The 13,208-nt window shown below is 45.8% G+C and overlaps 1 protein-coding gene across 1 annotated transcript in view; it reads right to left on the bottom strand.

Annotated features, from left to right (window-relative positions):
* The window catches only part of YKT6 (YKT6 vesicular SNARE protein), a 118,631-nt gene that overhangs the window by 39,221 nt on the left and 66,202 nt on the right, over positions 1-13,208 (bottom strand). The window contains exon 6 of the mRNA XM_086943437.1: positions 5,452-5,517. Coding sequence (XP_086799563.1) covers positions 5,452-5,517 — 66 coding nt within the window. The remainder of the gene's footprint in view (positions 1-5,451; positions 5,518-13,208) is intronic.

Consider the following 13,208-nt stretch of genomic DNA (forward strand, 5'->3'; position numbering starts at 1 on the left):
CTGATGATGTCAAAGAGCTCCTTACTGTTGTGTGCATGGGCGGAGATTCTGTCCTGGAGGGCTTTCATCCTTGTGTACCTGATGAGCGTGTGGTGGGCGGAGGTGCTTCTTTGAAGATGGTGAAGTCTGCTGTGGTTTTGGAGTTTAAGAATAAATAGAACAGGAAGGACATGTCAATACTGCCACTGGCACAATTAACTATAAAAGCCCATGTGTTGATGTAAGTTAATATTGCGCTACAGAGAACATAAATGAATTCTAACTGTATGGTTGCAGCATTTATTAATGTCATTAAAGCAAATTTGTGTTTAAAGCCACATAAGCCACAGCTTATGAACAGGTGGACCAGGAAGGATATGTCAATATTGCCGAAGGCACGCGCCCTCGTGGTATTTTAGTGTGTTTAGCAAAAAGAGAATATTAGATTGCAATTAGTATAGGCAATACAATATCACAAAGAATCCTATATGAAGTTTCAAGCACCTCATGATTGGACATATAAATACTTGAACGTGGTGCAAGGAACAGAGCCTAAAAATGTTTAAATGATGATAAGTAAAGAATACACATTAACCCCCGAAGTCAGGATCCACGTCCGGGCTGAGCTGCAATTTCAGAAACGCAAAAAAAGTCCTTGTTTCTAATGTGCTTTAAATAATGAAGTAATAAACAGCAGACTCTGCATTGAAGTTACTCAGCACATATGCATACGGTGGCGATGTCGGATGAGCTAAAAGTTGTATGCCAACATGAACAAAATTAACAGCAAGGACACAATAACAAAAACTGCTGTTTGCAAATGAAGTTATTTATAAAATTAGTAAACTGTTGTGTCTTGCTCAATTGAAAAAATATATTAGATCTCTCAAGTAGTGAGGGTTTAAAAATTACTATCATTCTTTATACGGAACTAATGGTAAATCTGCTTTTAGCAAATAAACGTAGGTATCTAGAAACAATATGTTTTAGCTAATAATAAGATCTTAGAAATAAAAAACAGATTAGCCGTTAAAATTTCTCACTATATATCGGTAGTAGCTGTAGTGTAAAAGTGCTAGACTGTTAATGTCAAAATGTTCATAATTGAGACATGATGGCAAAAGCTGCAGTCTCCTAAAGATGTGCTTTTATAAACAGTTACCTCCTACAGACAAACGTCAATGTCATATGTAAAAAGAGAATACCCATAGTAGGTGACACTGGAGGGTAAATGTTAACAGTAGGAACAAGTATATCCACAAAGACCTGCTTGAGAGGCTTACCAGACAAGTACCACAGCGATAAGATCTAAAGACACGATTTAGAAAAAGGTAAGGTGTAAAATTCCAACATCGGTATTTTGTAGATGGATTCAGGCCCTGGTAGGTGATCGTTCATAATTAGGAATATGTGCACCCACGTTTGCCTGAATAAGGGGCATATCAGACTAGTACCTGAACGATAGGATGTAAAGGATACAGTTCAGGGAAAAGGAAGATGCAAAGCTATCTTGGTAATGCCGGATCCAGAGTGACAGAAAAATGGTCCAAGCAATAGTGGGTACATGCAAGTTAAGGAAGGTACGATGTCATAGGAGGCAAAATAACATGTAATGAATATAATTTATAATCACTATACCTGGTGTAAACATATGGAAGGACAAGACCCTAAATAGCAAAGCTTGCTACCACTATAAAGATACAATCGTGCAGACAGGTAGAGCTTAATGAGCAGACAAAGTTATGCAAATCCCCATCGACATTAAGACCACGGTCAACAGCACGTAGTCCAATTAGCTGCTTCTTTTTGACGTAGCGGAGCTGCTCTGTAGCACCACATTGGTGGATTTTCACCAGTTCTAGAGCATAACACATGATCTTGATGTCATCCGTATCTGCATGGATTGAGTTGTAAAGAATTGCTAGAAGGTATCTGATGTTCCTGTTCCGAATGGCACGTATGTGCTCCTGTATTCTTTCCCTAAAGAATCCAATAGAGCTACACACATATATAAGGGGACAGTAGCAGATAATAACAAAAATGACACATTTTGTTTCACAGTTGATAAAATCATGAATAGAGAAGCATGCACTATTATTAAATTGAAATTTGCTTTTTTTGTCCAAGGTAAATGGACAGATATTACACTTGCTACATTTGAAAAAAAAAAAACTCTGTTTAGGGGGTAGCGGCCACTCTGGAATCGGGTGGTAGAAAGCTGTGGCATATTCTGCCGTAATAGTAGTGCCTTTTTTAAAAACAATTTCAGGCTTGGTGGGGATCGTGCTTTCCATATTTGAGTCAAGACATGCCAGTGTTTACACATGATGTTATAGATCTCATTGCTATTTCTATTATATGGAGAGAGGAGTACCAGAGGATGTTTACTTTTGTACTTATCACATGAGGTTAGCAAAGATGATCGTTTTGTAAAACTTTTTTTGACATTGTGGATGCAATCCATCATATAGCATAGCATCTGTTGCGAAACCTTGTCTCCATTTGTTAAAGTTAAGAGTAAAATGTATTGTCCTTGCTAAAGTTTTGCAGAAGGCAGACCATTTCTCCAAATAGAATGGCCTGGATCTGGTGTCTAGGATGCACACTGGTAGAAGCGTGTGGACTTCAGTTACTAGGAAGTGCAGAAGTTCTGTGGAGAGGGAATGTTTGCACAGGGTGAGGGGGAGTTTGGTTGTGAAGCAGTGAATTCCAGCAAGTAACCTAGCTCTACAATGGGAAGGACCCATTCATTAGAGTTGCCAGTGTTCAAGAAACCCCTGCAATTGTCCCCCAACAGTTGTTACGCGGTCATGGGGAGGGAAGAGAGTGTCACTGTTTGGCAGGTGTGGCACTGTTTGCCACATCCTTGCTGCCCCTGCCTTTGGAGTTATTCCCTTTGGAGTAACCTTGAGAGGGTTGCTGATGCTTCTGGTAGGAGGTGGAATTTACTGGAGAGTTGGCTTTGGCCCGCTGCCATGAAACGAAAGGACTCGCATGGTGATGGGACTGGTGAGCACCCATTGCCTTGTCCATGTCTGAGTCTTTCTTGATTTTCTCGAGCATCTGATCAACCTGTGGCTCAAAGAGTTTTTCCCTGTCAAAGTGTAGGTTGAACAGATGGTGCTGGGTCATAGGCTTAATGCCAGAGACATGGAGCCAGGCATGATGGCGAATGACGAAACTGGAGTTATTACCTCTGTCTGCGGTGTCAGCAGTGCCTATGAGGTGGTATTAGTGATAGTAGGACGTTCTTTCGACTAACTCTTGAGCTTACGGAATATACTAGTCATGTAGGTGATGGATCAGGTTGCCTATCTCATCTCACTGGGCTCATATGTGGAGAGTATTCCCCCTGACGTGTTAGTGGAAAGTAGATCGACTGGCCAACTGTTTACCTACTGCGTTGATCTTTTTAGTCTCCTTATCTGGCAGAAGCGCATCTCATACCATGGGCATTATTTCTCTTACATGCAGTATGTGCTACCAACAAGTCTGGTGGGAGTTGAAACCAAATGTAAGATGAGTCAGATGTGAAGAGCTTGCACTTTTTACCCACCCTTGTAATAGCAACTCAGAGCTTTACAGGATCCTTAAAAATGTCCTGAGCGGTCTTTAATATGTCCTTGAGCACGGGGTGATACTGAATTGAACACTGGGTGTTAGAGTTTCAATGAGGATTTAATCCCCTTCAGGGATTGCGTGAAGATCTACCTTGTGAAAGGTGGCCCCAACTTTGAATGATCTCGTGTTAAAAGGTGGGGAACCCTCTGGCGAAGGTGGTGGATGTGGCCTATGTGGAGGAGGATGGGGAGGAGAAGGTGGAGGTACAGGGGGCAAGACAGTAGAGGACTAAATCCCCTATTTTGATGTTTTTGCAGCTTTGGAGGTGGTGGTGGGACCTCCAGAGCTAGCTGCTCCACAAAAGTAAGCGTCCTTCTCAGAGGAAGAGTTTCCTGCACCTTTAGTGGCAGTTAAGAAGACATCTTGCCTGTTTGTGAGTGATTAAAGAGTTGTTTCTGCCCGAGAGTCCAACTCCTCTTAAAGGTGCTGCAGAATGGATTGGTCATGTTTCTCGGAGTCCTCAAAGGAATGAGCTGTTGATGGCCTACTGGGCGCCAAAGTAGATTCCAGCTTTAAGGAAGGTTTCGATGTTGAATGTTGTATCAGCTATGAAGTCCCCTTTGGTGCTGGTGTCGAGGGAGTCGTCATTGCCAAAGGCGGCCAGGTTTTGTGCGGCTGCTCAGCAGAAGGGCCAGCCTCTGCTTACCATTCAAAGTTGTCACCAAAGGTGTCCGGGGTATCAACATCTCACTACTGAGCTATGGTACGTCAAGCAAGTCAACAATCATGCCAGTCCCAGAAGGTCTTTTTGGACCGGAAATAGAGGCTGGTGGGGCAGGAGGTCTCGTTGTTCTCCGGCGACAAGCATAGGTTGCAGACCTGGTGATGATCTGCCCACAGGTACTTCAAGTGACACTGCGGACTGTGCTGAAAAGGATTTCTTTCCATCACAGTCTGTGGATTCTTGAGAAGGAAGGCCGATGAGACTCTGAGAGGTAAGTCGACGAGCTCCCGGACGCAGAACCAACAGAACCACGATGGAGGCAATACCAATTGCAAAAAAAAAAAAAGATTGTCTCTTGCAAACGGGAGTGGAAGAACTGAATCCCAGACAGCAAGCAGCACGCAAAGTGAACTCAGAGCTTTAGTGATGCACGTCTGAACCAGACGGCAGAAGAAAACAATCTAACAATTTAAGCTGATGCCCCGTGCAGATTATCAGTCATAGGAGGAGTAACTATACCTCGTGACTTCAAAGACTTAGTTGACTAAAAACAAGTTGCATACTTCCAAGCCTGACACTAGATGGAAGTAGTACGCAGAGTAGGTGTATAATACAGCTACAAATGACACAAACAAATGCTTTCCTGCATTTTATTTCTTTTTAGTTATTGCTCCAACTCATAAAGGGCCCTCATCAGGAACAATAAAAAAACAAGTCTGTGTCATTTTGTAGGTGCGCACATGTGATAAGCGTGCCTGTACACTAATGCAGTTGGCCGCATCAAAGGCTTTTAAAAATGATTAAACTATACTGCACAGCATGAATAAAAGCGGTTGACAAAGCAAAAAAGTCCCAAAGGCGAGATCTACTGACTTTGCCAATCCTTTTTTATTTTATTTTTTTAATAAAAAAGCTATTCCGGCTTGAACTACGAAATGGCTAAATAAGACAATTATTTAAAAATGTGATGTTTATGCAGCAAAATTCCCAATATGAAAACATGCCCATGATAAGATTTTTCCACAGCTCAATGTGCCCTTCGCGATTAATTCCACTAATAAAAACACTCTTTATATATAATTTTTTAAAAATTGAGAATTCTATACTAAAGCCTCCCATTGGAATTAATTCCAAAGTTTAAACCTTGCAGCCATGTTTATCCTGGTATTACGGTTTTGTGGACTTACCAGAATAATTTTGGTTTCATCCAGCTCGGCTTGCACTTTACTCATAGCATCTGCTTCTCGTGGATTCTGGGAGGAACAAGAAAGCATATATTTAAAGACGGCCCTTTGCAGCAAGACATCAACAAATAATGGAGTATTTCTCAGTAATTCAAGTGAAAAGGGCAGGTGGGGGCATTAGGAGGGAATGCAACAAACCCACTTGAGTAAGGACAATAGTATTAGCAAGGTTTGGAAAACTATGCTGCCCAACTGTACTTTTCTTTTTTGGCTTGTTTCATGTTTTAACCAATATCACACACCAAATGAAGCTCATGGATGCTATCTGCGACATAATACATGAGATATTCTGGCTCAGATACCATCGAGAGATGTTCAGCTTTTGAAGGTAATTTTTTGGGAAAAGGAATTCTCTCCTTCTGTAGCACAATAACTGTGGGGCAATATCACCCTGAGGCCAAGCAGTGCTGAACTAGTAAAAAAAATGTTAGTAGAATATATTTCCAGTCTTTGGCATCTGAGACTGGCCCAGTGCTTGTGGTGCCCTCCTTGTTAACAATCTATATACTAACTTGTGTTGAAATCAGTCTGCAAACCAAGACAGTAGAAGGCACCAACTACATTAATCGCAATCAATTCTTTGGACTTCTTTCTTTATATAAATCCTTCAGACTTTGAATCCAAGATGCAAACACATGTATTTAAAGGAGTAAAAATAGATAGCTCTAACACAGTAACACATATTAGAACATTAGTTGGTGTACTAAATTCTTTGAATATCTTTAAAGAGGAAATCAGCTCATGGTCTTCAAAGACCTGATCAAAATGGAATAAGGACTTTGACTAAGGCATTACGTTTTGAGATTGATATGCAATATTTCTCAATAGTAAACAGGTTAATGTGATTGGTAGTATGGACCAATGAAAATGTAATAAAACAATATTTGATGTCTAAATTAAATCATACGTTACAAAATGTAATTTTTTTAAATTTCGAAATGTGTGCAATGCAGTAGAAATGAATGGCGACTAATAGAGGTTTAAATGCAGTGCTACAGTTAAGCTCAAAAGCTCATCATATACAAAAGTGGGGGCGTGGTGGCTAAGATAGCAACCGGGTGAACTCCCTGCACCCAGTCTGCTGCAACACATCCTGCGAGGATCCTGTACTCCCCAACCCTTCCCCCCTGACATGACCCGGTCTCCTCACACGCCATCAGAGCAAGCTGTGGGGTAACGGGCTGTTCTTCTGTGGTCCTCTGGTGACCAGCCAGAGCAGCCCAGCGAGGAGCAGAATATCGCCGACAGTGAGGCCGCGGACCCATGCAAGCCCAGAGCCTGCCACAGCCGGCAATGCATCTCCCCTCATTTCAGGGGTGCGCTTGACTTCAGTTTGGGTTATGATGGCCGACCCCTTTCTTCTGCCCTGCACTGTCAGCGCACTGGAGGCTGCGCGTCTCGGGTGTTGCCGTATGGCGCAACTGAGTTGGCCTCACTCCCCGGCCTGGGCGGAGTGGCTGGGGAAGGCACCTGCCAGTATCTCGACATTTTGGCCAGCGATGCTCTCGGTTGTGGCCCTCGGCTGCACAGCCACTGGAAAAGAGGCTCTGTGGCCCCCGCCTCACCCACACCACCCTCCGGACCACCACTGACATGATTGTGGTCTTCTGAGAGGCCTGAAGACTTTTGGGGTATATGGACTATATGGGAGGAGGCCCTAAACCAGCTCCAAAGGGAACAGTGATACATGATTTGCAGGGTCTTGGAGATTGTGCCCTCCTCCTCTCCAGCACCAGTGTAACAGTGTCCCTGCAATTGTGGCCTTCTAGGTCCACCAAGTTGATAAAGGGCCCGACATGGGCACAGATTCCTACTGTGCTCCCCTATTAAGTCTGGGCTGTGTTGTGCCACACTGCCTTGAGGAGGAGGCTTTTACTAGCTGCCTCTAATGGTATCAGTTATTTGAGCTGGTGCCCAGCTCCCCATACCTCCTGTCTGGCTGCCATCGGAGAGGGGGAACATCATGAATGGACATAAACCAGGGGCCCAGAGCGTGATGAGGAGTTGGGTGCTCCGTGGTTCTCCTGCTTGCGGGTGTGCCTGAAAAAACAGGTACAGGACTCTGTGTCTACGCTGGCTGCATTCAAGCCAGATGTCGTAGAGACAGACTTAAACATCAAAGACCAACAAGAGGAAGTTAGCTTTCTCAAGAAATGTGTTGAGAATCAAGAGGGTCTATCCTGCCATAATGTGAGATTCGTGGGGTTGCTGGGGCTCACCGAAGGACCTAGCATAGAGCTCTACCTCGAAGAGTAGCTTGCGCAGACAGTGCTGGGGCGGTAAGCTTTCAACCTGGTCTGTGGAAATGGACCCACAGGGAGCAGGGCAGGCCACCCCCTTCCGGCGCTCCCCAGAGACCATTGGTTGTCCGCCTTTTCAACTACTGGGACAGAGACTATATACTACAGGTAGCACGCGCCAAGGGATCTTGGATGATCGGTAACTCTCTGGTAAACATATTCCTTAACTACACCGTGTAGGTACAGAGGTGGCGGACCTCCTTCCTGCAGGTGAAGCGATGGCTCCATGATCATGTCGCAGTCCTGACACTCAAAATAATGCACAAGGACCATGTCACTTTCTGTGTACCCCTGGGAGGCCTGGGCTTGGCTGGAGCGTAGGAGCATCGCCTTGCTCCCAACAGGAGAGGGAAAACTGGTCGACTAGAAGGTGCAACAAGAGTGAAGGCCCTGTACCAGGAACAAAAAGGCAGGCCCCTCAAAAGCCTGAGAGAAAGCCCAAGTGGTTGCTGTGGGGGAGCGACACAATGTAACTCCTGTCCCTCAGGACTGAGGTGGAGAGACCAGAGACCGATGCAACTGAGACAAACTTGGCTTTGATAGACTTCCTGCCGTGGAAGGTCCAGTCATCACTCCTGTGTCTGCCGATGACCTACTGTAGGTTGCCCAACCTGGCCATGTGGTGTGGCTTGCTGGAGGCTCTGTAAGTACACTTACTGGAGGTCAGAGGGGGGCTTGTAACTGTAGCAGTGGACTGCATACAAGGGGCTCCTTATTGAGTAGACACATTGATGCTGCACTACCCTTAGCACACATTTGGATAGTGGCTACAATATAGGACTGTTTCTTTGCATTATAGTGCATCTGGCTTGGCTCCCGTTGGTTGGTAGTTGACTTTACCTTTCCCTGTTTATTGTGCTGTTCTATTTTAGTTCAGGTATGCATTGCTGCGAGGTTGGGGGTGATTGTGGGGGGAGTGGGATTTCAGGTCATATTGCATGAACAATGCAGGCTCGTAAACTGTTAGCTAGGACGTAATACCTGATTTTGACCTGTAATGTTAGGGGTAGGACTAGTTATGTTAAGAGGTATTGCATACACCAATATTTAAGGAGGTATGGGCTCACATAGCCTTTCTCCGGGAGACCCACCTCATCGCCCCTGCTCTGGAGGGGGTGCGCAAAAGATGGTGAGGTACAGAGGTGGGAACCACATACTCCGGGTTTGCCAGGGGACTTGATATGGGTAGCTCCTGGGGTGCCACTTTCGGAGTTGCACACTAGGATAGACTCAGAGGGGAGGTAAATGGTGTTGGAGGGGCTGTTAGAAGGGTTCTCTGTGACCCTCATCTCTTTATATGCTCCCAACTCTAACAGGCACTTTTTCTGAAATCATTAACTCCAGTGTTATTGCATGATACAATAACTCCTTTCTACTCAGAGGGTGAGGGAAGGGGACCATAATTAGGTGTCGGATGTGTCGGACTGTACCCACAGGCCGGTGCCTGGTACACAGTCTATTGTTTTATCAAAACATTTAGGACAATGGGGGTCCTACACATAGGAGTTAGATGCCTGGCGCTGTTTACATCACACAGCTAGGGAATACTCCTACCATTCCAGTTTGCATGACTTCCACACTAGAATCCATCTATTCTACTGAAGTGCTCCTGTGCTCTCCAAGGTGCCTTGGGCTGATTACCTGGGGTGAACCTCCTCTGATCACAGCGCCCTCAAGATCCTATTGGCGTGGGGCCAAGGTCGCCCGTGCATACTAAGTACTTTCAGGTGGAAGCCCTACAGGATATGGTGTTCCACGCCACTCTCCCGACCATATCACCTCCTACTTTGGGGAGAACGAGAGTACTGCCTCAGATACCTGGATAGAATAGGATGAGTTGAAGTTGGTCCTCAGGGTTCAACCCATAAAACAGTCTATGGCATCACGTTGGTGCTGCGAAAGAACTTTAGAGCCTGGAAACAGAAAATACATTAATTAACGTTACATGTGGCCCAGGTTGCCACGGACTCGTTGGCGCAAGCAAAGCTTGCGCATACGGCCGCTTTGTAGAAGTTGGGTTCCCTACACTACAATGGATACTCTGCCAGGAAGCACACGGAGGGAGATAAATTGGGCAGGTTTTTCGACTGGCTCATCTGCTCCAACTCGCCCAGGGTCCCTATCGCTGTTATTCAGGACGGGCAACATTGTCAATACCCAGGACGAAATTAACTGCCATTCCTGGATGTGCTGTGTCTCCTCAAACTGAAGGCGTCCCATCGCGCCGACCCGGAAGTACCAATAACAGAGGACAAGAGATTCTGTGCGCTTAAACAAATGACTTGGGACAGAATTCCGGCGCGGATGGTTGGCCCGTGGAGTTGTTCTCCACCATCGCATCTCATATTACTTCATGCCTCCTTCAAGTCTTAAACTCGGCCTACTCAGCGGGCATACTCTCCCCCCTTACAGGAAGTGGTGTTAGTGGGCCTTCACAAAACAGACAGAGATCCACTGCTGTTGGGTTCATATAGCCCTGATTCACTTTTACAGATTATAAGATCCTTGGGGAGGTACTAGACAATAGGCTGATTCCCATAGCACAGCATGTCATAGAACATGGCTAAAACGGTTTTACACCTGACTGGAAGACCTTTTCGAAGTTGCGCCACCTTTTCATGCTGATGCATTGAGCGAAGACATCGGGCAACAACCCCTGGATTGCCTCTCTAGATATAGAGAAGGCATTTGATACTCTGGGTGTGATTACCTCATGGTGGTCCTCAATAGGCTTGGAGAGCGCCTGAGGTTTCTGAAAAGGATTATCCGACTATATAATTTGCCACTTGCACAGGTGAAGACAGGTGATATGATCTCTGAACTGTGCCATATAGAGCGTGGCACATGAAAGGGTTGTCCCCTGTCCCGATCATCTTTGCTTTGGCCATTGAACCACCTGCGTGTGTGCTCGGCGCAAGGGAACCAACTGGGGTATTTGGGTCGAAGACAGATGAGATCAAATCTTGTTCCCCCAACAGCGATCATGAACAAACAAAGGCAGAGGATCCTATATGCCCCTCTCCCCTGGGAATCAGAGTGTACCATGCAGGCAAAGACCTGGTACACAGTAATACAGGATGGGTGCTGACCAGGGTGTCCGGTTCCCTATCATTCTAGATGGCCTTAACACTCTCTCCGATGGGACACATAGCCAACTCTAAAATGTTGGTACTTCCAGAACTTCTGTATTTCTTCTCTGCCATACCTGTCCTGCTGCCTAAGAGGTTCTTAGCAGAGCTTTACTCTCTGCTGATCGCCCTGATCTGAAGTAAGGGAAGGAGACGGATAACGATATCCAAATTATATGCCACACTGACTCAGGGTGGCTTGGGAGTACCAAACTACACATATTACTACACCGCAGTCCAACTGCAGTGGCTGATGTACTGGATGGCCGAATATGTCTGAATTAGGACACTGGTTCGGCGGAACGGCAATGCCCGTGATATTGCAGTGGTTGCTGTGCTCTGACAAAGTGATCTCAAAGTGGGAGGGTGGGTAAAAGTCCTCATGCAAGTGGCTAGGGCCTGCCGGAGAAACCTGTACAATTAAACACCGTATACTTAACTCATGTGCACTGGCTTACCCTTCCAGGCAATGCCGGGGTGCTCCACACTTCGACTTAGGCAAGAAGTGATCCAGGGGATGGAAGCAGGCCTAATCAAATAGAGAGACTTCTTCAATGATCAGGGGTACATCACTCCCATCCTTACGGGCATACTAGGACACTACACTGACTATCACACCCACACACAGATAGGCAATGGACGTAGTGCACAGGTGTGACTAATATTATCTATCAACACCAGACTTAAATATACCCAGTTCAATTTTTTACATCTCACCCACAAGGGTATAGCACATATGTACTGTTGGAAATGGCACTTCTTGCAGGGATATTCCCAAACGGTTTGCTTCTTCCTCCTATATTTTTCCTGACCCGTGGTTGTTGGCAATAGGACTCTGGGCACTTCTCCACTGCCTATCAGTACTAAAGTGCATATGCTCTCTGTGTAAATTGTTATTGTGATTGGTTATCCATGAATGGCATATTTGTATCACCAAGAAGTCCCTAGTAAAGTGCACTGAGTGTGCCAGGGCTGGTGATACAAATGCTACCAGTGGGCCTGCAGCACTGATTGTGCCACCCACATGAGCAGCCCTAAAATTGTGTCTCAGGCCTGCCACCGCAGTGCCTGTGTGCAGTCTGTGAACTGCCATGTCCTCCTGGTCATTGTCCCCACTGACCAGGCCTAAACCTTCCCTTTCCATGCACATTGGTCACCCCCATGGAAGGCCCAAGGTACCCCCTTGGGCATTGTGCGGTTTATGTGAAAGGTAGAGCATGTACTAGTGCAGGTGACATGCTCAGGTAGTGAATTATAGCCATTTTCGTTTTTTCACTATTGTAAGGCTATCTTGCCCATATGCTATCATGGGGAATTCTGGCTACAGTGGTTAACTACATATCTTCCCATAGGTGCAAGATAGGACATAAAAGTCTGGCATCGCTAAACTCAGAATTTAACAATACATCGTTTAGGAAAGGTGTTTTTTAAATCCAGTGTTTGAGAACAGCACTTTTAGAAAGTGGCTGTTCTCTTGTCTGACCTTTCTGTGTGTTTTGGCCTGTTTGTGAATTGACAGTCTTGTTTGTGAGTGGCAGGGGCTGGGTGGCTCCCAGAGGCTGAATGGGCCATCCTGGGCTGAATAGCTCCATCTGCATCTAGAGTAGTGGGAGGGGGTAGCACCTGGACCTGAATAGGGCTGTGCCTGCCTTCCACAATGCTGGCTCTACCTCCTGCAGGGGCGGCTGACAACCCTGCCCCTCTCTCTGAAAGGAAAGGAGAGGCCAGTAAAACAAAGTGCTCAAGGAACACCCAGAACTGGTTCAGACCGGGCTCACAGCCCTCCTTCACAAAGGTAACAAAGACTTTTAGGGGTATAAGTATAGGACCCCAGACTACAGTAAATTAGATCATCCTGGAATCAAGAAGGAACCTCTGCCAAGGAAAAAGCTGGAATACTGAAGAGGAAGGACTGTCCTGCTGTGTGTTTGTGGGCTGACCTGCAGTTGTTTTGCTGCCAAGGAGAGGGGAAGGACTTTGCTTTGTGCTGTGTCCCCTTGCTTGAAGAGAACTCCAAGGGCCTGAGTTGAGCTGGCTCCCTGTTAAGAAGTCCCAGGAACAAAAAGACTTCACCCCCAGCTTCCCTGAACTCTACTGAGGGAGGTCTGTCCTTCTTAGAGTGCTTGGGCCAGTTGTGGTGCCTCTGGAAGTTGTACTTGTGTTTGGGAAGCTGGAAAAGAAGATACTAAAGACTTTCTGCAAAGTTTCACGCATCGCTCGCTTGCGGAGCGCATCCCCATCAGTGCGAGGAAATTCCCGCCGCCGCGAAGAT

This window comes from Lissotriton vulgaris, chromosome 11 (assembly GCF_964263255.1).
Source record: "Lissotriton vulgaris chromosome 11, aLisVul1.2, whole genome shotgun sequence".
In the NCBI taxonomy this organism is placed as follows: Eukaryota; Metazoa; Chordata; class Amphibia; order Caudata; family Salamandridae; genus Lissotriton; species Lissotriton vulgaris.